The sequence below is a fragment of the Pelmatolapia mariae genome, linkage group LG16_19 (assembly GCF_036321145.2).
Source record: "Pelmatolapia mariae isolate MD_Pm_ZW linkage group LG16_19, Pm_UMD_F_2, whole genome shotgun sequence".
In the NCBI taxonomy this organism is placed as follows: domain Eukaryota; kingdom Metazoa; phylum Chordata; class Actinopteri; order Cichliformes; family Cichlidae; genus Pelmatolapia; species Pelmatolapia mariae.
This window is the reverse complement of record NC_086241.1, coordinates 65,752,267-65,775,762: the sequence shown is the minus strand read 5'-3', so window position 1 is coordinate 65,775,762 and position 23,496 is coordinate 65,752,267. Positions and strand designations below refer to the sequence as shown.

The window sequence follows — 23,496 nt, the reverse complement described above, 5'->3', positions numbered from 1 at the left end:
CTTAATAAAATCGTATTTTTATATGTAGATTTGCCTTCTTTGAGTCTTCTTTGACAACTTTCTTTTTCTTACCTAGACACTTTTATGGTTACTTCCCTCTATCACTTTGAATGCTTTGGACATTTTAAAAAATATATAAAAAGTTTCTTGCCAGGTGACCTGTCCAAGGTGTACTCCACCTCTACCATTTAACTCATTCGTTCATGTTTATTCTCTACAGGACCTTCATGAGCTCATCACCTGGAGTTTTTCCAACAACCCAGGAGGAAGTGGATTTGCCTTCATGCTATGGCCCAACCCAAAAAAGGTGTCTTTCAGGCAAGTAGCCCTCACACAGCCTTTGTTTTGCTGTAAGTCTCGTTCCTTCTGTGAAGCAAATAATTGTTCCACTATTTATAAAGCAGATGTGAGTGAAAATGCTGTAAAGCAAACATCCATTCACACACTGTTGGGATCTGTGTGTGTGTGTGTGTGTGTGTCTGTGTGTGTTTAACAAAGCAGTTTGATCCTCCTTCTTGGTCTCCCTCAGTAATGGTTTCTTTGATTGTATGTATCTCAGGGCTGGTGATGCTCAGTTGTGTCTGCTGCTTGAACTCGGAAACTTTAATGTTATGTACCATTAATTGGCTATTCCTCATGCCAGTAACTTGATGAATTTATCATCTGAACTGAGAGAAGTCTTGCTTTATTATTCTGTGAGACCCTAACGAGAACCTTTATTTTTCTGTTTGATGATTTTTTTTTCTATGTTGCACTTGAAGAAACTTTCAAAGTTCTTGGAATTTAGTAACTAACTGAAGTGAAAGCATAGATTGACTGGTGGCTGCTAGAGGTTACTTGTTGCTGCACTGTAAAATATAACTTGTTGTTTCAACTTAAAAATATGAGGTAAAGGGCTGCCTTAAAATTTTAAGTTAAGTCAAGAAATAGAGTTTGTTCTTATAACACAACCAATTGTTATCTTAATGAAAAATCACATGTTGTCTAAACTTTCATCTTAGTTTAGTTGACTGAGATTTATTAGTCAGTTCAACTCCTTTAATTGTCATCTTTACTTGGGAAAACCCTTTCAGCTAAATTAAAATAATCTATTGTTTAAACTCTTGTCCTAGTTCAGTTGACTTGGGTTTTTTAGTTAATTCAAATACTTTAGTAGTTCTTTTAACTTAGGAATCTATTTTAGCTTAACTAACATAATCTGTTAGCTAAGTTGATTTAAGTTTATTAATTAACTGAGCTCCTTAAGGTAGCTGAGTGAACTTGTAAATCAGTTTCATTTTAATTATCAGAGTTGATTGACTGGATGTAAAGAAAAATGTGTATTAAACATCTTAAGTTTTGTTTTGTTTTTTTTTGGCTTTCTAACATCCATTTCAGCAAAACTACCTGTTAGGTTTATCTTAGATCTCAGGTTTAAATATCTACATTCCTTTAAATTAATTTTCTGTTGTTTACAGAAAAAAAATAAAACCCCACAGATTCCATTAAAGTCTATCTGATCATTTCATACAGAAAGTTTGTTTTAAGAACATGACAAGACAATTACTCATGAGCACCCAACATTCACCATTTATTGTGCCATCTTAGTCATCTGAGAAACAGAAAAATCAGTGACGTAGCTCATCAGGCTCACAATCCATCAAAACTCAAAGGCTGCTCCCTGTGAAACAATAAATTTGAACTTGGTCTTGAGCCCAGTTTGGGTGAAGATGAAATTCTGACCAATACTCTAGGAGCAGTAGTGATTCTTGTGAAGTAACAACATAAAGTCTGCATTAATGTAATGTATCAACGGGACACTTGCTATTTTAGAAAAGTTATTCTTTACATTTACAAAATTTTTAAACTTCATTGTGCTCAGTCACACCTGTTAGCATAAAACTTGAAATATTAAAATAGTACAAAACCTTTGATAAGTGACAGTAAAGATCAGTTTATAACAACTAAGACATCAAACTCTTGTATTTGTCTTCGTTTACAATTGCAACAAATTCCACAGAACCAATATCTCTGAAAATGACTGCATGCTTCTGAAACATTTGATAATATGGATATTTCAGAAACATTAGTTTGAGTCTGCTCAATTGCAAAACAAAGGAAAAACTACTGACTTGCATGAGATAAGCATCTGCAAAGTCCAGCATTATATTGTTGTTCACATAAGTTTCTTAAACCATGAACAAATGAGTAATTGTCTAATCTGGAATGTAAAGTGTAGTCATTTAGTGACATACAAAAGTGAGAATGAGAACTTGCAAGAATAAAAAAACAAACAGTAAAATAAAAACTGTCCTTAACACTAAGGATCATACAATTACAGTTCTGCATGGCTTTCTGCAAGAGTCTGTTTCTTAGACCATGCACTAGTGAGATGCACTGCCTTCCACCAATGTTCATTAGGATGTTCTGAATGACTTCAAAGATGTCCTTAAGTTCCTTTGGATAGTGTATGTTGAGGGCAAAAAGAAGGCCCATCAGCATGGAAATGGCACTTGAGACATCCCTCAGATTAGACAGGATTACTGCTGCCTCAAGGACAACCAACACATCGATGTCTTCTTCTTTCACCATCGCAATGCCAACTTTCATCCTCTTAGAAAATGTGTCTTCAATACCTGTCGGCTATAAAAGGGTTCAAAGACAAAAAAAAAAAAAAAATTACACAATTACAATTACACAATATCCCGTGTGCTTAACAATTCATGTCTTTCCAAAGAAGAGCCATACTGATGCTTTGGATGATGGTGATTGGCTTTGGGTAACACTTATTAGTTGTTAAAGTTTTTTCAGAATGAGATATGCACCCCCATGTTACAAATCCATTTCTTGCTTTAAACAAAGACCATGTTCATAAATAACTGAGCATGTCTTCAATTGCAGAATTCAAACAAAATTTTCAATTTAAATGGTAAATGGCCTGTATTTGTATAGTGCTTTACTAGTCCCCTAAGGACTCCAAAGTGCTTTACACATTCAGTCATTCACACACATGGGTGGATGACTGAATCGTGACTCAAGAGTTGACAGTTCGTCTTATAATTGGAAGGTTGCCGGTTCGAGCCCTGGCTCCGACAGTTTCAGTCGTTGTGTCCTTGGGCAAGACACTTCACCTGTTGCCTACTGGTGGTGGTCAGAGGGCCCGGTGGTGCCAGTGTCCGGCAGCCTCGCCTCTGTCAGTGCGCCCCAGGGTGGCTGTGGCTACAATGTAGCTTGCCATCACCAGTGTGTGAATTTAAATCTACTTATGCTAAATATTGGCTGTGCTCTAAACCAAATCTGGCTGAGAATACATGAAATGTGCAAACTGCAGCTACACTACAGGATCAGATTATGGCTCCATAGACAATGCTTCTTTAATCAGTTTATTGATTAAAGTTTATTTTTTCCCCCTATATTAACAGCATGAAAAAAGAGCATATAGACATGGCTGAACAGGTTGCATAATTGGCACTGAATATCAACATCCACCTTTACCCAGCTGCCCAATGACTCTCGGCCAGTAACCTTTAATTGCTTACCCAGTCTACACAGTCTCTTTTCCAGGGTCCAGGACATTTCACCAAAGTATTGCCCCCCACAGCTGTAGCAGCCACTGCAGCCCCTTAAATATCCTAATATCTCTGCCATTACAATATACAATGTGAGAAATCAAACGTAAAGCTGAAGTGAACAGTACAGCAGCGAAATGTCAAAGACCCTGGTGAAGACATGAATAAACACAAGACACTAATAATATCAATGCTAGCTTGCCAGTTAGTTTCTCTGAAACCCAGACCAAATCCAGTGTCAAAGATCTTGTAATAATACATTTGGTGAGGAAAAAGTACACATGTACTTTTTAATTTAAAATCCACTGTGGTGCTGTCATTATTAAATTTACTAAAAGAAACAATGCTAACCTTCACAGTCTTGAAAGTGTGTGAGGGATCTTCCTTTAGAAAATGAGGTCCTCTGTCCTCTTCCTTTGTGTAGGGCTCTGGTCAAAGAAGTCAAAAAGAAAACAAAAACACTTTTTAAAAAGTGTTTATGAAGCATGTAGACAGCTCCAAATTCACAGCTTTTTGATGCATAATTCCATCAATATATGATTATCATTGGAGATTTTGAATCAGGCTTATCAGGACATTCAAGTAGAATATGATATCCAACCTACCACCAATATACATAGATTCTGTAAAAGTTACCACACTAAATGTCCAGTTGTGAAATATGATGACAGACTTTACTTATCAGCTTTCTTTCAATGAGTTCATCAGTTGAACTGGATAACCTAAAACTTAAACAAAGGATTAGATTTCGCAGTTGAACACTTACATCATCTCCGAAGCATCTTATGAGCCTAGTTAGCCTTTCTATGCCGCTCTTGATTTTGTACAGCTCCACGAACCTCTCCATAATGGTCAAGCACAGCAAAAAGGAACCCTTTCAGGTCAACAGATGTAAGACGGGCAAATTCTGCTTCAACCTGAGCAATAGAAGAAGAGGGGTGGAGAGTACAGGCAGAATTAAAAAAAGATTCTTTGAGACCCAAATTTAAGCAAACGGTCATCTGAGGCCCATTAGAGAAAACACAAACACACAAAAGCAAACAAACAAAAAGATGCACTTTACCTGCCGTTCAGCAAACAAGGAAGTTCAGAGAACAATAAGCTCTGTCTTGAAATCTTTTAAAGTAGAATGATTGTGAAAATGACTTATGTGATGTAAAACTTTAGTAAACGTGCGATTAAAAGAACACTGAGTAAAAGGACAAGTAACAGTTTCCTTATTCCTCAGATGTTTACCTTGATGAGCAATACTGTTTTAGTCCAACTGCCTCATTAAAGTTACACAACAGGCTTTTTACATTAAAGCCAGCAAGTCCATTACATACTCCCTTTTTAGATCTGAAATACTGTGCAGATTCTGTGTATATGTAGTGGACAGCAATTTACCCCAAAGAGCGCAAAGTTTGCAAGTCCACCTCATTTAAATGACAAAGTCAAATGTGATCATCTAGACCTGTGAAAATAAATTAATGACAAACTTGCAGTTATGGATGTTATTACAACCACAAGAACCTAAACAGTCTGCTCCATTGCTTTTGTTAATGAATCATTTGTTGGTAACACGTCTGAATATTTAGTTTATGCCACCTGCATGTGATCATCAATAGTGCCATATTACTTCTTAAGAAGTACCCTGACACTACAATCTTTATATCATTTGTTCTACAGAGCTATTAAATTACAATATAATCTGAGGTGTTTCCAGTATGACAAAATGCACAAATTGTAACTTACCATTTGACTCCACTGACAAAAATAAATCCCCAGCATCAAGTTTGGCTTCACAGACCTAAAATAAGTAAAATAAAAATATATGTTATAATTATATTGTTTTCGCCATTTATTCATGTTTGCTAATTTTCTGACATATAAACAATGTTAGTTTTGTTACAATACAGAGAATGCAGTTTAATTAAAAGGTAAATTATGCAAAAAAAAACAAACTTCTGCAGTATACCATGCCAAAAATCAGTGTCTCTGATGCCAATTATTTTATCACTACAGCTCGTTTAGTATGGAAACTCACACAATCTAGTCATACTGATCACAAGAGTTCAAAAATAAGTCAAAATAGTGAACTGTTGTTAAGCATAAAGCATTTCAGGGTAACAAATAACTGCACAATATAATTAAAGCAAAAAATAAGCACACTGGAGGACTATCTGATAAAAACTAATATAATGCTGGTTTGTAGACCATATTTTGTCTCTGTCCTCAGTGCACTCTTGCAGCTTAGCATGCAGCAGTTAATAACACCTTAAGTGATTACATAGGGATAAACAGATGACAACAAGCATCCGAGTCCTGCCAAAAAGGTCTTTTTGAACCCAGCCAGTTATTGGAAATATTGCCAAAATGAACTTCCACCAAAATACAACAGCCTGTGAACTTGAAAGGAATTTACAAGTACAGAGACAATATGAAATAAGCTTTATTAATTAGCTGAGTTAGCTTGCTAATATCGCAACAGTGGTTGAGTGCACAACCTTAAAGCTAGCGGCACAATACTTGTGATTTGCTCAGCGCCACATTAAACCCATAAAAAAGGCCATATGTCAGTTTATTAGGTCAAGTTTGGTCATGACACACAAGCTGGACCTTGTCGGCTAAAGTTACATTAGCTAAAGCAAACATTTCGGTAAAAGAGAAAAACACACATCATGCCATAAATTCAAAACATGTTCCAACTTTTGTAGCTCTCTTTCCTTATAGTTATAACCAATGTTACTCACCTTGAAAGCATATTCCAAAGAAGACGATTAGAAAACGTCCAAGTAAAGTGAGCATGTCGTTAACCGCCAATTCCCCATGATGCACCTCGGTAGCAGTCACGTGAGGCAGTTTTGAATCCTGCTGTGCTCAACTTACCCGCATTGTCAAGTTCACATAAGTTTCTGATTTAGCTGGACATGAGTTTTCAAGTTAGCTTTTTTTGGTGTAATTGGGACGTTTTTAACTTGTAATTCTATGTTATAACAACAACTTCAGTCATCTATCGTCAAACTGATATAGAATAATATGTTGAAATAACAAACAGCTAGAATTACATTTTACAGTGTGCTGGCCTTGTGATGCTTTTATTCACAAGCAGGTTGCCACCGGTAGTTTGCACAAAAGATGCCAACTTGTCTGCAGAAACTCGCTACTTACTCTCTGAGCTGTAATAAGAAACGTCCAAGAAATTCCGATCCAAAGTGGACACAGAGAAAGCAGTAGGATACAACTTTTCAAAATAAAAATTGTATCCTACTGCTGCAACCAATGGAACCAAGTGTTACAGGAGGAAAATGGTATAGAAAATACTTTTATTTTTATTGCACAAAAGGACTCTATAGGACACTAGCATGCTAACGCAAAGTAACCCAAGGATCCAAAGTGATGATAAAACTAAGTCAATGCCGAGACCAGCCCAGCAGCAAGACTTAGGATAATGACTAATGTGTAATACATTATTGTTTGAATAACAACCCCAAAACTAATCCCCTTTTTCACATTTTCAGTGCTGCTTCCATGAAGATAACTGGTATTTGTGGAAGCCTGCTAGCAATCAAAGCAATCACAAGGAGGTTTTCAGTGCAACGTTGTATATTTCTTTGCAAACAATGTTATCACCAGCCGGTGCCAGAATACACCCTTTTCCCTAGCAACTGCCAGTTGCCAGTGGGCCATTGACTGGTCTCTCCGCCCATTTGAGAGGATGATCTAATATGGATAAAGGTAGCAAAGGTGGGAAGGAATCATTCCTTTTTAATGTCATCGCCCACTGCTGAGTGTAGAAAAAGGAAAGCATAAGGGACGAAGACAAAGACCATTCGCATGCCATGTGAGAGAAAAGACAAACTTTAATGACATGTAGCAGTGGTATGTAAGTGTCTGGGGAGTTGAAAATAGGTGAGAATAAATGTTAAGAGCATCATGGGAAGTTCAGCAGAATCCTGAGCCTATAACAGCATAAGACTAATCTCAAAAGCAGACAGAGTTTCTGTCTGCTGAACCCAAACTGGGAGCTAGGTCCACAGGAGACGGGGCTCTGCCTCTCAATCTAGTCTTGGAAACTCTACGAGCAGCAAGTCTGCAGTGGAGGATGAAAGTTCTTTATTAAGTTAACATGGTATTTGAGGTATGTAAGATATCACAGGGTTTGATTATTTAGGACTTTTATATGTAAGTGAAAGTTTTTAAAATTTAACTCAAGATTTAACAGGGAACCATTGAAGAAACGCTGACATACTGGGACTATGTGGTTCCTGTTAATTTCACTACAGTGTTGTGGATTAACATTCCCTTTGTACCTTCTGAAATGCTTGAGAGGGGAAACTCTTGGTACTGTCTTGGAATATTTACAAACATTTAGCAAGGCTACTGGTGTAAGTAAATTTATGCTGGAAATTATTAGAGTTTCAGTAAATGTGGTTCATGCTCACTGGGAAGTTTTTACACAAGGAAGTGTGCCACTTCCCAGGATGCTTGATGAGCTAGCCTCTATACTTAGGTGCTTTTCCTCTACTACATACTCTTACAGTTTACAAACACTGAGCTGCAGCTGAATCAATGAATACCTTCCAGATTCTGGTGCCAGAATTTGAATTGATGGTTCATTTGCTAAACTTCTTCTTCTTTTTTTCTTTTTTAAATGTATTTACATGAAAATGTTCCAGTGATTTTGAGTGTTTTTGATAATGGCCCTGAATGCTTTCCAAATGATTAGGCCTTATATGTAAAAAGTAACCTGAACCTGAAATGAGGAGTGGACAGTGAGAAAATAAGAAAAAGCCAGATACATATGTGCATAATGCATTTATCAAAAAGAGCTGCATTTGGATGACAATATAAAATCATTTAAAACTAACAGTATGTTGATTCCAACCACACTGGTGCTTTCTTGCACTGTTGTGTCAGTAATGAGTGATGAATTAATCAATAAAGCATCATGGCCAAATCAAACACTGCACCCTCACATAATCTATGTGTGTTTAATGAGCTCAAAGTGCACAAGGAAATAACATCCTTTATAGCCTTTTCCCTGTTTTTCTGTTAGAACAGTTACCAATTCAGAGCAGCCTTTTACATGCAAGCACATTCTTGTAGTATTTAATTTTCATTGATTATTCATATTCACGTTATATATCTCAGATTGTTCCCTCTACAATAAGTTTATGTTTTGTCTGTCTGTCTCAGTAAAAAAAATTGCCAAGTAAATGACAATTAAAAATAGAAATGTTTACTTTTTGAGAAAAGTTATCTTGAACGCATTTTGCATTTTGGCAATTATCTAAACGAAAACTTATAGCTTAGCAGGAAATATATACATGAATCTCTTCTTCACAGTGTGCAGATGAACTGTGCATCAAACGTCCATTCCCTTGCGTTAAGTGTACATCGAAATGTACATCCACTGGAAATAAAGAGACACAGGTTGTTAGTGCAGTATGTGCAGCCCCTCCACCTATCTCCAAGGACATCCTGGCCTACTCTTCTTGATCATTGGCTGACATGGGAGTCTTCAACTGACATAGCTCTCCTCGGACTGCTGAACTATAAAAGCTGGCAAAGATAAAAGGCTCAGTATCTTTCATCCCTCTTTGATGGCTATATTTGTAACTCTCAAAAACTTTAATCATAACAACATTCAAAAAAGCTGCACTTGAGGGATATAAGTGAAATCAGTTGAACTTTTAGCAAATGCCAATCTAAGTTTGTCCTTAACACATTAACAGTTGTTAACTGTCTAACCTTACCAAGGTGTTTTAAAATCCCGGACATGCCCCACTTGGTCACAAACTAGCTCAAGGTATGCACAAGGAGTCCACAACTGTTTTCTTTAGTGTAAAATAATTTATGAATAGTATATAATTTTATTTTCGGTTTTAAAAATAATATATTTTTCTTTCCTCTGAACTTCAAAATGAATCAACATGTGTTATAAAATGTACTAATGAGAATAAGCTGGCTTTATTACCTCAGACTCTTGAAGAGTCATGGCTTTTCCATCAGATAACTGTCTGAAGATTTCTGTTGATGAGCAAAAATCAATTGAATCTCTTAAAAGATACGTATAAAATTAATGTCTTCCACAACAAAAAGGTGAAAGTTTTCCATTGTGAGGTTGTATTTTTTGATTGACTTACTTCAGATAAATCGCAAACAGAAATAAACAGATCATAGCTTGTCCCACTTGTCTTCACTTACTGTTCATGCAGTCAAAGCGAAGGATGAGACTGATGAAGCTCTCCAGCGTCATGTGTCCAGAGGAGGCGCCGTAGCGCAGAGCCATCAGATTCAGCATGTCGTCACTCACCCTTATTCCTGACAAGCACATTAAACACACAAATTCACATTAATGACTTACATTGAGACTTCGGTCAGAAACTCTTAGATTCTAACAAAATAAATATAGAACTTTTGCATTAATAGTGACGTAGTTCCTGTAGGACAGTGCTTTAACTGAAAAATTACACAGGAGCTTGGTAACCCTGTGTTTATATAGGAAGTAGTGCTGTCAGCGTTAATCTCGTTAAAATGATGTTAACGCATTTACGCGGCAAATCTCCGTTAACGAGTTATCATGGATCGCCCAGTGCGTGAGGCTGGATGGTGTCAACATGTTAACAAGCTAACCGCACTAACACTTTGACGCCGTGCAGCCCCATTTTAACGAGATTGACGCTGGCAGCACTAATAGGAAGATAACCAGAATACAACCAGATGGCAATCGGCTGAGTCGAGTGTCCATTTTCAAAGTAAAGTGATGCAAACAAGTTGCTGTCATTAGCAGAGGCTGACTCAGATTGATTGCAACTTGTTGGCAGTTTATCTGCATTTATAAATAACATGGCTGTTATTTGCAAACCTTCACCAATCTGTCAGACAATGATGCAGTCAATCTGAGGTAGACCATAATCCCTTGGAGACAGGTTGCCTCCCACCAGGTGAAATGAGCAATCTCTTTGCAATTGAAAATGTTTGCCATGAGGTTGAAGGTGTTGCAAGCTCTGGACAATCAGTTGGTGATTGCAATTACTTGCATTCGACCAGCACAAAGCATCAATTGCCAAGTTTTTTCCCAGTCACAAGAAATAGCAGTCCTATTTTTGTTGTGGTGTGCCTTAGCCACTTGGGAGTCCAGTGAGAGGATTGCAGGAGAGTGTAGTTTCAGGAACATTAATGAATGAATGAATTCCAAGCAGGCCTACCTGAAACTAAGAATGCATTTCGTAGTTCTCTCAGTGACAGCGTTCCTGTTCGTGAAACATCAGTGCGGAAGAAAATTTCCTAGAAAACAAAAAGAAAAAAGCCACAATTGGAATGTAGCAGAAGTATTATTCATACATAATTAACTATAGAGCAGTGGATGTAGTTCAAAAAATTGCAACTTTTTTCAGCATCAAATATTTAACCTAATTTTCATTGTCTTTACCTTGAATGTAACAACTTTGTTCCACAGACGAAGAAATTCCTCACTGTTGAGTTTTCCTGTAATTGATGTCTGTTTTACCCAACATTAAGGCAACAAAGCTATGTGTGCAAGTAAAAATGTACTGGCCAACTGAGTAGCTCCTCTACAAGCCAAGAAGCTGTGCTGACCAGTGTTGGGGAGTAACGGAATACATGTACCGCCGTTACATATTTAAAATACAAAAATGAGTAACTGTATTCCGTTACAGTTACCGTTTAAAAAGGTGGTATTCAGAATACAGTTACTTTGTTGAAATGAATGGATTATACGGCGGTATTTTCCTGTTTCATATGTTAGGCTATGCCCTCTTTATTTTTGGTTTCCATGCCGGTGGAAACCCAAACAAAACACGCATTAAGAGGCTCTAATGTCTGTGTCTCAATCTCGCAGTCCATGTCACCTCTACTTGCAGCCCGCATAATGACGTGAAGAAATATTTTTAAAAATTATTCACAAAAATTATTTAATATGAAGGCAATAGGGAGGGTGTTACAGGCATCGCCCCAAAGAATGTAGCCTCATGGGCAGTGTAGTCCGTGCTGCAGGGAGGATGGACTGCCATACCCGTTAGGTGTCTGTGAGCGAGGGAGGGAGAAAACGGAAGCTGTCACCGAGCAGAAACGGGAGCTGGAAGCATGTAAATCTAATAATAACCACTGCAGCCAAGAAGAGTGCCTGACGAGCCCAGTTGTAAGTAAGCTATTAAGACTCGACTGTACACTGTTCGTGTTTTCCTCCGAAACAATAAATTCCTTTGGAGCAGCCTTTCAACGCCTCTCTCTGTCTCTCGCTAGCAAAGTTGACCCAGACAACAAAGTAAAGCTAGTTTTCAGCTACGAACCCGACACGAACCCGACGTGTTAGCCAGAGATCCCTTTATGGTTTTACGCCTTTACAGTTCGGAGCCGCGGACCGGTTTTATATAAGCGTGGAATAGTTTTCTATACGAGATCGCTGCAAAAAGTGCAGCCTTACCTAATGTCCACCCTACTGTTACTCATTTTATATTAAGATTTAAATATCTAGTTGGTATTGGTATGGCGAGTAGCCTTCAGTAATAGTAATAAATCACACAGCAATAGTACATTCATGTAGTTGTAAAAAGCATGATAAAATATTAAGTAATCCAAAGTATTCAGAATACGTTACTCTCATTGAGTAGCATAACGGAATACTTTACAAAATACATTTTGGGGCATGTAATCTGTAATCTGTAGTGGAATACATTTTAAAAGTAACCTTCCCAACACTGGTGCTGACCCACTAAAGCGTGAACTCTATAGGACTGCTAACCATATGAAGAAACTCTCATAAAACCTCAAAGTGACAAGGTGAAGACTTTTCTAACTGGCCTTTTTCCAAAAACATGAGATAAAATTAAGACCTTTATTTGGCAAGAACTCTGAGATATCCTTCAATGCTACATCCAGATGAACAGAATTTGTTGGGACTTCCTCACCTGGATTGTTGACTCTTTAACTCTGTTTAAGATACTTTTTGATATTATTTTCAAATCACTTAGCTTTAGTCACAATGTTGCTGTGATCATGCATACAAATTTTTGAAAATGTGGAGAACATGTAAATCTATTATTTGCATTGTCTGAGTGACTATGACAAATGTCACATGCACCACAACAGGATACATCCATTAATGCAACCATGCTGCGACAGGCGTCAATACTGAAGCCTCCAGATTTCAGGTCTCCTAAATGAAACAGAAATATATATTTCAGCAATATATAAGTCTTGAGCTCTTAAGCTGTAGAATCTTGAAGTCCAAACCTTTTAGGATGTTTTCATTTAGAAGCCTCTGAAGCTGCTCAGCATCCACTTCTTCATACTGGAAATGAAAACAGGATTTCTCTTATACTTCTGTTTATGAGCCTCGGTCACTTGTTAACGTACCAAATTAAACTGTCCACACACACTAGCAAACACACACTCTGACTAGTTTGTGTATTGCTGTAATTTCTCTTTTACAATACAAAATCTTTGCTAGCTTTAGCAAAACTCTAACCCAACAAGCTAAATATTACGAGTTTTAATCCAGTTATTTCAAGTTGCCCAGAAATAATTAGGTTAGATGGAAAAGGTGAATAAATATTTTGATGATTAGCACTGAAGTAATGCATGGCTATTAGTTCAGCATGTGTTATCAAAGGTATGCACCAGGGTGCAATTCTAGGGCCACTGTTATTCACAGTTCTCATAATTAAGTGAGTTACACATTGATTTTTGTTTTGTCTGGAAACATTTAAGTGCTTCCAAAAAAGATTTGAACTCAGATTAAAACCCTTTTTTAAAAAAAAAATGTTTCCAATAAAGCTGGCTAACATTACTTAGCCAGTTAAATATTGCTACTTTTGATAGGACACCAAATTAGAAAAAGTTTGTCTATAAGTACCTTGGTTTTATTACTATGGACACTGAACTTGTCTTAAAGAAGATGTTATTGCATATTCTTTTTTTTATTATTATTATTTTATAGTGCTCTAGAATGTATATCTAGAGATAAAATGTGTAATTTAGAGCTATAGAAAGCTAATATTTAAACAGTCTTTTTCCATTTTCATATTTTATTTCTGTCTTATTTATATCAACTTAGTTCTTCAGTAAGTTAAGCTTTCTTCACCATACTGACCCAATAATGATGTGTCATACAAGATATGCATATTTTGATCCTAGCTTAAATTGCTACTAAATAACTGTGATAAATAACCAACAATGAGAAGACAACTAAACCACAAGTGCATCTTTAAAGTAGCCAAAAAATTAATCAGGATGATTAAGCTTTCACTTTAAAATTTCTCACTTTTATACACAACTGATGTTCTGTTGTGGATTTTTTTAGTTGAGAACAAATGTAACGAAATGCATTTAAACTTTCATGTTAGCACGTTTTATGTTCATTGTATACAAAAGTCAAACAGTTTTATTATGTGCACTGAAGTATAATAGTTAGTCAAACCTCTCACAGATAAGTTTTAGATAAGGATGAAAAAAATCTTATCAAACAAACAAAAGTTTCCACTGTGTGATAAAACTCAGTCTATATAAGAGAAATAGTAAACTCAACAGTGTCAAGTATGCTCGTGAGAAAATAACAGGAAGTTACCTTGTCAGAGTGTTTATGGAAAAACTCTCTCCTTTGTTCATCATCGTGTCGATTTTTTACCTTGACCTGAAACAGAGAAATTAAATTCTGTGTTAAATAAAAAGCTATTTACATATCATTTAGCATATAACACAACCGCAACCAGACATGATTTATTGTTGAACACCCACCTTCTCATCAAGCTCATGTTTGTGATCACCAGAATTATCACTGCAGAGAAAGAAAAAAATCACAATTTATTTGTTCTTGTCTGTTTTGCATATATCTGATGCAGATTGTTCCAATTTAGCATTGTTGTGTTTGCACTTATACAAACAATGAGCGTGCATACTAGCAGTTGGTCTCTGATTTTGCGTGGATGGTCAGGATAAAGGAGGCTGTCTCGTTGGGATTGAAGGTGGATGGCACAATCAAGTATTCCCCATGCTTTAACATAAAGAACTCCATCACGTCACGGGCATTCAGGTAGGTTTTAGTTTGGGCAACAGGTGCCTGGTATTTGAAGAACTCCTCTGTAAACTTCCCCCCATGTGTCTTATACTGAAATAACAGGTAGATATGTCAGTTATCTTACACCATTTTAAGTGGGGCTGCTGTATCTGTAAATGGGAACTGGACACAAACTGTTTCTTACTTTTTCAGTCACCTTGAAGGAAATCGGTGCAAGTTGGTTCATGTTGGGAACAAGAAATATACTCAGTGTCAGAATACAACCCTAATGAAATTTGTATGCATATTTTACTAATGATTATATGCTCTTCAAAGATGATGACAACTGAGCCAAAGGTTTAATCATTGAAGGAATAGCAGTGTAGCCTTCAAGTTGAGGTCATCCTTATCACCATCCTGATGTGCAATACCTTTGTAACTTTGAAACGATTCAAAAAATAAAAGTGTCATGACATTTCCATGTTAGGCAGCAAAGAGTAATGTTTACCTCAAATATGAAAAACCCAATGTGGAGGTTTTGCGCCAGGTGTCTGTTCCTTTTTTCGGGCTTTTGCATGAGAGACACCATTATGTTTTTATCGCCATCTTTCTCTGAGTATCCACCGCAAATTTTGAAACGACACTGTGGATTAGTCCAGAAACTGTCTAGAAAACAAATAAAAAACATGGTTTATTTGCTGGACACAGAAAATGAAAGTTCAAAAATGAACCTGAAAGTAAGGCTGGTTAAATAGTCATGCAATTAAACGAGCTATATAGATAATATACTGTGGAAAAGACTTTACAACTCTGTTTATGGGTCTGTATTGTTATGGATGTCCAACTTATTCTTTCCATTCACAAGAAAAAACTATTTTACCATATTTGGGCTTTTAATATTGTAACATATTTGTTACTACTGGTTACAGAATTTTAATACCTACAATACTTGGAAAAAATAGCTGAAATTTGCATGCACATTTTTTTTAGTTTAACATAACAGAGTTATGTTAAACTAAAAAAATTAAGCAATGACCTTAATACTAACTACACTAACTAAAGAACTTGCTGCCCTATTGGACCTATTTTTAATTTTAGGGTCCGCATCAAGACTAAAAGAATAATCTTATTTAATAATTCCTGAAATAAATTGCTACATAGCACCTATGAACTTCAGGACTCTTTTATCTCTTTTAATTGTCTATTTCATCAAATATAATAAGATAAAGACACTGAGGTTCATAAAAATCTTAAATGTGAATCTGTTAAATATTAAAATCACACAAACACTACATGTATGTGTTTGCGCTTTACCAATTTGTGCTTATTTCGCTACATTCTTTCTAGTATACACTCTCGGTCAAAAGTTTTAGAACACCCTAATTTTCCCAATTATTTATTGCAATTCAAGTCATTCAAGTCCAGTGAATAGCTTGAAATGGTACAAAGGTAAGTGAACTGCCAGAGGTAAAAAAAAAAATGGCATGGTTACCCAAATTAATGTACATTTTTGGAATTATACACAAAGGCCTTTTTCATGGAACACAAAATGGGTTAACAATTAAAAGCTGTGCTGGAACAATAGAGGTTGATCAAGCTTTGAAAACTTCAACTACTGATTCCTACACGTGTTCCAACTTTTCTGGATTACTTCCAACTCCCTCTGTCTGCATAAAAGCAGTATGAAACAAACTGTGGTACCATACCCTCGTAAGCATCAGTTGAACAGTACTGTACTGCAGAAAGCACTGTGTTGCTACAAAAATGGCCAGAAAAATGCAATTAACAATGGAAGCGAGACAGACCATCATAACGCTTAAAAATGTATTCTGAAAAGTTGATTCTGTTCATCTGGACGTAGCGTTTTCAGTCGGAGAAACATTTCATGACAGTGAGTACTGTTTCCTTCCCCATCAAAAGGCACTCAGAAACTGGGGCAAACTCTGACAGGAAGAGGTCTGGCAGACCCAAAGCCATAAATAAATCAGAGGACAAGTTTCTGAGAAACTAGGCGGCTCACAGGACAACAGCTTCAAGCACAGTTTAATAGTGGTCATAGTAAGCAAGTCTTAGTTTCAACTGTGAAGAGAAGACTTCGAGCTGCAGGTTTGACAGGACAATGCTAAGACGTCAGAATAAGACAAAGAGGCTCGCCTGGGCCATGAAACATCACCATTGGACTACTGAAGACTGGAAGAAGGTATTGTGGACTGATGAATCAAAATTTGAACTCTTCGGTTCACCATGCAGGATCTTTGTACTCAAGTAGGGGAAGGATGGTTCCACAGTGTGTGGCATCAACTGTCAAACATGGAAGAGGAAGTGTGATGGTCTCAGGCTGTTTTGCTGGATCCAGGGTGGGTGACTTGTTCATAGTGAGAGGCACCCTAAACCAAAACAGCTACCAAAGCAATCTGCAGCGCCATGCAATCCCCTCTAGTATGCACCTACTTGTTCAGATGTTCATCCTACAGCAAGATAATGAACCAAAACATAAGTCCAAGCTATGCCACAACTACCTCAGGAAAAAAGAACAAGATAAGCTTGAAAACATGGAGTGGCCAGCACAGTCTCCAGAATTAAATCCCATCGAGCTGGTTTGGGATGAACTGGACAGAAGAGTGAAAGCAAAGCAACCTACAAGTGCCACACATTTATGGGAACTTCTGCAACAGATATGGGGAGAACTTTCAGAATAATATTTGATTTCTATTGTAGAAAGAATGACACAGGTGTGTCCAGCTGTTCTATGGTAAATGGTTAATGGACTGATTCTTATATAGAGCTCTCCTGGAGCACTCAAAGCGCTTTGTATCTGCCAACGGTGGCTACTTTGAAGAGTCAAAGTTGATAGTACATTTTGGTCTCTAAATTGATTCCATGATTTATTTTTTAACTCCAACTGCTTATTTGTACAATGTTTTCATTTCAGAGTGCAATGAGACAGTAAAATGAGACAGTAAAATGCATAATGCAAATAATGCAAAAAAAAGAAAAAAAAGAAAAAATTGGGGTGTTCTAAAACTTTTAACTGATAGTGTATGTATTTAATGTTTCAACGCATTTGCAATGAGATTTAATACCTCTGTAATTAAGGCAACCTCCAGCAGTGGTTCCTGCAACCCATCGGCCCTCATACACAGAGGTCTTCCACTGATTAGAGTCACTTTCATTAAAGAAGTCAGGAGACAGCCCACAGATGTCAATATCTGTGTAGAACTTACAGAAATCTTCAAAGGTCATCCTGTAAAAATCAGATGAATTGTGAGATTATTTGTTTTACATCTGGATGGGATGTTAGGGTACAATGCAAAAAGTGTTTGTATTTTGTATTTGTTTTTTTGTTTTTTAATTTCACAAGTTTTCTTACCAAAACTCTCCATCATCAGCCACTGAAAGGCACATTTCACAATCTTCAGGACTCACAGTTTGCCACAGAGGAGACCTCAAAGAAAATTTGTCATTTTGTTTAGACAAGGAGACAGCTTTTCAAAATTTAAAATTCTTTTGAATATTCAAAGGGAGTTCAGAAAAGCTCTCCTGCATGTGTCCACATCCATACTTGAAATATAATCTTTACACTAGATAGAAGGCTGCCACATAGTTTTTGACTTAGATTTGCTTTCCATCTTTTAAGTTGAGAGCCATGAGTGTGAGTCTGACTTACCGATCACTCCAGTCTCCTTTCCACTCTCCTTTACCCCAGGGATTCCACAAACGCACCAGGTATACAATTTTTCCTCGACTCATCATCTGACCGCAAACCACCATCAGAGAAAAGAAGATTTTTATGTACAATGAAGGTTCGAATGTAGTACTTACTTCATATTTTTATTTTTATTATTTTTCTATTTTCAGTACAAATCTTCACCTCTTTGACACCTGTCACAGTGTATGCATGGCCTGCAACCAGTCCATTTGGTAATATTTCGTTACCAGATGTCTCCTACAAGACAAAAGCATTTGCCACGAGTAGACTATTATACATTAAGAACTCAAAGAAAGTTAAATATATACTAAAACAAAGAGTTAAATATATACTAAATGCCAGACTGGCACGAGTAAGCACAATAACTGAACAACAGCAGCTTTGGTGTCTTAAAACAGGACCCATTCATTTAAATGAAACTGGCTCATGTAAGCAAAGGTTTTCCAGTATTTGAGTCTCGATTGTCTGTCTAGCACACATAGAGCCACCCCTGCCTTGTCAATGAACTTTATTCTTGGATAATGTCAAGACCATGCTACAAGTGTTACAAACAATCGTTTTATAGAGGCATTTATAAAGTGACTGTAGTAAAAGCTTATCACAATGACTAAGGTCTTTTTAGCTGCTTTGGCAGATGTTTAAACCTCTGTCTCTGGGTAGATTCTGAGAAAATGATACCAAAAATGCGCCGGATACAGTTATAAAACTTTATAGTTGTTTAGTGAGATCAAAATGAAAGTATGAAAATAAGTCCTGTATGAGTGAGTATAGGGCAGCAGAGGTATCAGGGACATTAAGCCAATGCTGGTGGTTTTGCTTCTGTGTGGTGTAGTTCTACTTACCCTGGGAGGTGTACCACAGCCCATCAGTGTGTTTGATTTGCCAGCTCTGCAGATCAGCCCCCACAGGCTTGGACTCGCATGTGACAGCTCGATGTTAATGTGGACGCCACCGGTGAAGTCCATCATAGCCTCTGAGGGAGTTCCAGCAATCATGTCGGAGTAGGAACCACAAACCCTGACAGGATAATATTGTTTTTTTAATATTTAGAGAAATCACACCTTCAACTCTCATTTATGTCTAAGATTAAGAATGCATACTTGGCATAGGCTTTCTCCAGGAGAGCAGGCCAGAACTCATTTTGGTTTTTGGAATGAACAAAGATTAGTCTGCCATTGATTGTTGGTAGTTTGTCATCAATGACCACATCCTCCCACTGCCCAAATCTCCAGAACTGGGGGGAAAAAAGAATCTAGCATGTCACTCTTGATTTATTATTAAAAAAAAAAAAATGTCTTGTAGCGTGTTGGTGCTCAACCTCGGTCTGTAAAAGTCATGATAGATGAAAAGATGATTCGGGCCAGGAATTTTGTTCCCTTTTAGGCCAATCTGATGTTTAGGAAAATACATATCCAGCAATTTATTTCCTCTCCTGTGGCCCTAAAAATTTTCAGGATTCTGCATTTACGTTGCATCAGCAGCAGGCAAAGGCGGGGACTGTGACTTACTGGCCTCTGACATCATAAACCAGTAATTTATGAGGTTACATTTACACACAGTTTAGTTTCAACATGAAAATGTGTCAATACAAAATATAAGCAGTAAAAGAATTTTAAACCATGTAGCACATGCTTGTTAGCTAGTTTATTCTGCTGTGGTTAAAATACAAACAAAAAGCAACATCTCAAAAATAAATAAATAAATAAATCAGTCAGTCAGTATTTTTGATAGGTGTGTTTTTATTGAACACAAGTAGTGATCAATAAAAATAATTTGTGTTGTTACATGTTGGTATTTACCCTGAAGTGAAAAATCCCACAGTAGTTCTCATCAAATCTTTGTTCAAGCGGGACAACTTCTGCGAAAATGGATTTCTGGAATGTCAGCGCTCCGATTGACGCAAGAAACCAGCAGTTTCCTGTTCAAAAATATTCTCAGGGTTACCACAGGAAATCAGGTGAGAACAATAAATATATTCATGAAGACATTTCCCTACCTAGTTTCCCTTGACCAAAATCAAACCTGGAGACTCCGTCACGTACAAAGGCTGGAAAACGAACAATTTCCTGAAAAAGGGAGAGTGCTCATCAGCGAGTAAAGCTCTGGAAGTCTTAAAAGAAGGGATGCACATTTCTCTGTTAGTGTATCCTTCACAAAAATGTGCATTTATTCATCCACACTGAAGTAATCTTTCAATTATTTTAAGAGTCACAATAGCATGTTGAAGACTGTTGTTTTGTTGAACCAAACTAAAAAGCATACCTGAAATCTGTTTTTAGAAAGTATACGAGAAGGTATTACTTGTACTCAAAGCTGCAGTGTATCAAATATCTGTATCGAGCTGTGACAAACTAAACCAGAAACCTGACTGTGCTGTTTTTGAACCGTGGAATAAGAAATTCTTCGTGTAGTGAGAATCAATCTAAATGCAGTTAAAGTACTAAAACTGAATTGCTCTTTTTATAATCAGCCGAGCAGTTTAGCTTTACAAAATTACCTAATATTAACATTTCAGGCGCAACACTCACTGCTGGTCTCTGCCACTCCACACAGGCCAGTTCAGAAGGGCTCAGTATGCCATTGCGCAGTATCTCTTGGCCAATGGACCTTCTGTCAGGTAGAAATGTCTCATCAATGAAGCTTACTCCTCTTGTGAGGCAGTACTGTTTCAACTGCTCGTAGTCTTGGCCCAAGAACTTCTGGGGCTTGGTGAATTTTCCAAAACCGTCCTTCTTGTAGCGGGCCTCTATGATGTTCAAGCATACACCGGGAGGAGGCATCACTGCAGTTTTTGGACTGTTTAAAAGAATTTTCATAAAAAATCCAGAAAATGTAAGAGATTAAAGAACGCAGCATTACCTATTTAAGGTTGGGTATAGATCAAGGGTGATAGGTTTGTAGCTTAAACCTATTCGCTGGAACGTTCAAAACAATTTAACTACACAGCAGAAGCAAGACATGAGTAGGCAAAGTTCTTTGTTTCTCGTGCATGGGAGAGAACTGGACAACCACCGTTCCTTCGATTGACCCCAGTTGCTCTCGTCCGCTCCCCCGTAACACTGCTCTTTTATTGAGGTTACATGAATATACATAGGTTCATTAACATATGACGTCTACATACAAACAAAGAGTACCTTGCCTGTGCGTTGTGTAAGTGTCTGTGTGTGTGGGGTCAGAGTGTGACCCCATAAACGACTTCCCTAAACCTGCTGGTCTGGAAGTCCAGCAGTTCATCTAAACAAAAGGCACTTAGACTAAAACAGATATAGATACGTTTATCCTACCACAAAACAATAAGAGAAGGTACGACCTCTCCCATGCTCCCAGGATGTGGGTGTGAATGCCAGAGCATTCTGGAATGCACACGAAGTCTTTGCAGATTCCTAAGGATCACACATCCTATCACTACACAATCGATTATACACCTCTAAGCATATATGGTTAAATATTTCTAAGCATAAATGACAATCAACAATATAAACCTGACAAAGGGTGTGGGAATGGCATTTCAGAATGGGAAGTCATGACACAAATGATCACATACATATTTTAAATAAATATAATGAGCTACAGTATGTTGGAAAAAGATAATTCCATTATGGTGCATAAAATCATATTTGCGGCTCGCTGAAAAAGAGCAAAACTGAGTTCAAACTTCATAGTTCATGTGAAATTACTGCAAATTGCTGTTTGCCCAACTATTATGAAACATAGTAGATAACAAGAATATTATTAACATCATCATAATAATAATAATTAGGCATTTTTGAGAACTTTTTTGTGAGGGAAACTAGATTAAAGGTTTTTATATTCATCATTATGTTATATTGTTCCAAACATTAAAAATATATGTCAAACGTAAAGTTTTCCATTATGTTGGACATTATTTGTACCCTGAATGGAAAAATTTAAAATTATACCTTTAACGTTGGACTACTGCAACTCTCTTTACATTGGCCTTTCCTCCTCCCTTCTCCTTAGATTGCAGACTGTCCAGAATACGGCGGGACGCCTTTTGACAGGTAGCAGGAAATTTTCTTCCATCACTCCTGTTCTTGCTGGCTTGCAATGGCTGCCAGTTAAATACCGTATTCAATTTAAAATACTACTTTTCACTTACAAAATTATTAATAATTTGGCGCCGAGCTACCTCAATGAGCTTCTTAGGTTACACACTCCTGTCAGAGCACTTAGATCTGCTACCCAACTTCTTCTGGAGCAACCTCGTTCTCGGCTGAAGTCTCGCGGCGACCGTGCGTTTGCTGTAGCTGCCCCAGTCTTATGGAACAATCTTCCTGTTGCTATCCGGGCGTCTGACTCTATGCCACTGTTTAAATCACGGCTGAAGACTTATTTATTTAATCTTGCTTTTCCACCTAGTTAATATTTGGTGTGCATTGGTACATTTTTATCCATTATGCGTGTGAACTACTTTTATGTATTATGATTGTCAAGGTTTTATAATTGATACGTGCCAGGTCCTTTCTCTTTTCCCTCCCATCTCCTTTTTCCTATTTTATTTTTTGTCAAGCACCTTGGTATACCCTTGGTTTTTTAGTGTGCTTTATAAATAAAGTTTATTATTATTATTATTATTATTCATTCTTTTTCGAGGGCTTCTCTTTTGTTAGTGTCTAAAAATGTAAACAAATTCTGCTATAAACAATTATTTTTATGATAGTCTTTAAAATTTTATATCTTCATGTATAAACAATCCCTTGTAAGGTCAACTGCACCAGTAATAACATTTGAACTTGCAAAGCCCATAGTTTGCATTCACAGTAGCAAGAAGGACCACACTGATACGAATGCAAATTAAGGTTTTAAAAGCAGGTCTTACCTCACTAACTCCTAAGTGAAAAGCTGTGCAGAAAAAGGTGTAGTTGAGTCTCGGTGAAGCGGTGGGTGAGAACCAAGTAGCTTCAACTGTGCATTTAAGCACCTGAGGCTGTGTACGCCGTCCTTATGTTTCTAACACAGATATGAAAATCACCTTTGAACAAACCACGCCTGTGCTGACCTGTAGCTCATAGTAATCTACTTCCTGCAAGCTACTGTATGACCAACAGAGAGAGGGAATAGAGAAAGTTTCACTTTCATTCGAGTGACCCTCCACTAGCTCATATTTATGTCTGTCACAGTCTTATACGTTTATGTGTTTATGGTATCCACTTTCATGTTTAGAGAACAGCAGTTGCTGTTAATGGTTAGTCTGTCAGCAGTAATATTGAAAGTAC

At 37.1% G+C, this 23,496-nt stretch overlaps 1 protein-coding gene and 1 long non-coding RNA gene across 2 annotated transcripts; both read right to left on the bottom strand.

Moving 5' to 3' along the window:
• Positions 1-2,556: 2,556 nt before the first annotated feature.
• On the bottom strand, positions 2,557-4,648 carry LOC134646344 (uncharacterized). Its single transcript, XR_010096663.2, has 3 exons — positions 4,315-4,648; positions 3,900-3,976; positions 2,557-2,622 (listed from the first exon to the last, which is right to left on the bottom strand). It is a non-coding gene; the product is annotated as an uncharacterized LOC134646344 (long non-coding RNA).
• A 4,268-nt stretch (positions 4,649-8,916) lies between these two features.
• LOC134646004 (calpain-9-like) lies at positions 8,917-21,039 on the bottom strand. The gene is made up of 21 exons (XM_063499661.1): positions 20,788-21,039; positions 20,256-20,325; positions 20,059-20,177; positions 19,360-19,493; positions 19,102-19,276; positions 18,422-18,496; positions 18,218-18,303; positions 17,921-17,995; positions 17,634-17,794; positions 15,059-15,216; positions 14,756-14,767; positions 14,453-14,661; positions 14,292-14,331; positions 14,122-14,187; positions 12,789-12,846; positions 12,650-12,711; positions 10,966-11,034; positions 10,742-10,820; positions 9,738-9,854; positions 9,508-9,560; positions 8,917-8,943 (listed from the first exon to the last, which is right to left on the bottom strand). The coding sequence occupies exons 1-21, from the start codon at positions 21,037-21,039 to the stop codon at positions 8,917-8,919; spliced, it is 2,097 nt and encodes a 698-aa protein (XP_063355731.1).
• Between the last annotated feature and the right edge of the window lie 2,457 nt (positions 21,040-23,496).

Excerpts from the sequence above, each read along its gene's own strand:
- LOC134646004 (XM_063499661.1), bottom strand. The coding sequence starts at position 21,039 with ATGCCTCCTCCCGGTGTATGCTTGAACATCATAGAGGCCCGCTACAAG. Across the intron at positions 17,996-18,217 it reads AAAGGAGACTGGAGTGATCG|GTCTCCTCTGTGGCAAACTG; the intron begins GTAAGTCAGACT and ends ATTTTCTTTGAG. Across the intron at positions 8,944-9,507 it reads TGACTCTTCAAGAGTCTGAG|TGGATGTACATTTCGATGTA; the intron begins GTAATAAAGCCA and ends CTTTATTTCCAG.